This window comes from Odontomachus brunneus, unplaced genomic scaffold (assembly GCF_010583005.1).
Source record: "Odontomachus brunneus isolate Ranch 3 - 2012 unplaced genomic scaffold, Obru_v1 Obru_scaffold_172, whole genome shotgun sequence".
Taxonomy (NCBI): Eukaryota; Metazoa; Arthropoda; class Insecta; order Hymenoptera; family Formicidae; genus Odontomachus; species Odontomachus brunneus.
Window position 1 is genome coordinate 593,300 of NW_022639622.1, and position 1,894 is coordinate 595,193.

Here is a 1,894-nt window from a genome sequence, read left to right on the forward strand (position 1 = left end):
GGGGGGGGGGGGGGGGCAAGAAGTCTTTCCCACCCTTCCCCAAGCCTCGTCGCTCGGCCGCGGTGTCGGTCACGTGCCCCGCTGGCACGTACGCCGACATGATGCGCCGAGCGAGGTAGGGAATTAATCTGGCGGACCTTGAAATCGGGGACCTCCGCACCAAGAGGGCGGCAACTGGTGCCCTGGTGCTGGAGGTCTCGGGTCCCGAGGGACAAGTTAAGGCCGAGAGCTTGGCCGCCAAGATAAGGACCCTCTTCGCCGAAGAGGAAGGCGTGCGCATTGCGCGACCGGCGAAGAGAGCCGAACTCCGGGTCCGTGACCTGGACGACGCTGTCACGACGGAGGATGTCGTCGCCGCCGTGGCGTCGTTTGGGGGGTGCGGGCCCGAAGATATAAGGGCGGGGGCGATCCGTGCCAAGGCCAACGGGCTGAGTACAATGTGCAGTGCCCGTTGGCCTCGGCGAAGAGGGTATTGGACGGTGGCCGCCTTCGTGTAGGGTGGGCCACCGGCTGCGTGGAGGCTCTCGCGGGGCGCCCGCTGCAATGCTATCGCTGCATGCAGTGGGGCCACGTGAGGGTAACCTGCACTTCGGCGACGGACCGCAGCGGATTATGTTACCGTTGCGGTCGGGATGGCCACAAGGCGGCGGAGTACGGCGAACCCGTTGAGTGCCAGGTCTGTCGTGACGCCAAGAGGCCCTGTGGCCATCGTATGGACACTTCCCTCTGCCCAATGAGGGGCGGAGGGAAAAAGAAGGGGAGCAAGGGGGCAAGCTACGCCCCACCAAAGCCCTCCGCTAGGAAGGGTAGCGGGCCTCTCCCCAATAAAGGAGGAGAAAAACCCGTTCCGACGGACCGCGGGGGGGGGGGCGGCGTCCGCTGATGGCGGCGCTCTACCGCGGGAAGGGACAGGTCCCTTCCCAACAAGTAGGAATTTTGAGCCACCGCTCCCCCAGAGGCTTGGTAAGTCTCGACAGAGGACGGGGAGGGGGAGCGGTGACAAGGGAAGGACGGCGAGTGAGGGGGGCGGGGAAAGTAGGTCCTGCTCCCCCATTTGCAAACCCTGAGACGGGTGTTGGCCTGGAGAAGATGGAGGTTGTAGAGACACGATAGGGACGCTTCTTTTCCAGTCCAACTTGCGCCGCGCTTGTGCGGCTCAGGACCTGTTCGTCCAGAGACTGCACGAGCGCGGCGCTGGGATTGGAGTCGCCGCCGAGCCCTACTCGGTTCCCGAGAATTCGTCCTCCATACTGGGGGACTTCCGGGACCTTAGGGGTAGGTGCTCGGTGGCGATTTTTGAGCAGACCAGCCGAGACTCCCCTCCGATCAAACTGATCGCGACTCGACGTCGCGGTCGAGTGGGCGCCCATGGATGTGGTCGGGTGTTACGCCCCGCCCTCCTGGACCCGCGCTGATTTCGGGGCACTGCTGCACCGGCTGGAGGCGCTTATGTTGAGGCACCTCCCTAGGCCGGTCATTGTCTTCGGGGACTTTAACGCCCGCAACAAAATGTGGCGGTCCCCGGGGACGTGCCCCCGCGGCGCGGATCTCCAGGAGTGAGCTGCGTCCCCCGGCCTTAGTTTGCTAAACAGGGGCCGGGAGATCACCTTTGTCGGGTGACAGGGGAAGTCGATCATCGATCTGACATGGACTTTCCCCGCGGCCGCCCGACAGGTCCGGGGATGGAGAGTGGCAACTGAGGCGGAGACCGGCTCTGACCACCGGTACAGAGCTCCGCCTCGTCGTTACTCCCCAGGGGGTGCTCTCAGGGCGCAGCAAGGGGGCGGCCCGACCACCAAGATGGGCGATCGACCGCGACAAGTTGGTGGCCGTTATCTGCGCAGCCAACTGGGACGAAGCGGGGCTTATAGATGGCTCCCGTGGGTCCATCGGG

General features: G+C 64.9%; 1 protein-coding gene across 1 annotated transcript in view; it reads left to right on the top strand.

Moving 5' to 3' along the window:
* LOC116851362 overlaps positions 1–497 on the top strand; it is a 1,568-nt gene extending 1,071 nt beyond the window's left edge. Inside the window, exon 2 of the mRNA XM_032830692.1 lies at positions 165–497. Coding sequence (XP_032686583.1) covers positions 165–497 — 333 coding nt within the window. The remainder of the gene's footprint in view (positions 1–164) is intronic.
* The last annotated feature ends 1,397 nt before the right edge of the window (positions 498–1,894 follow it).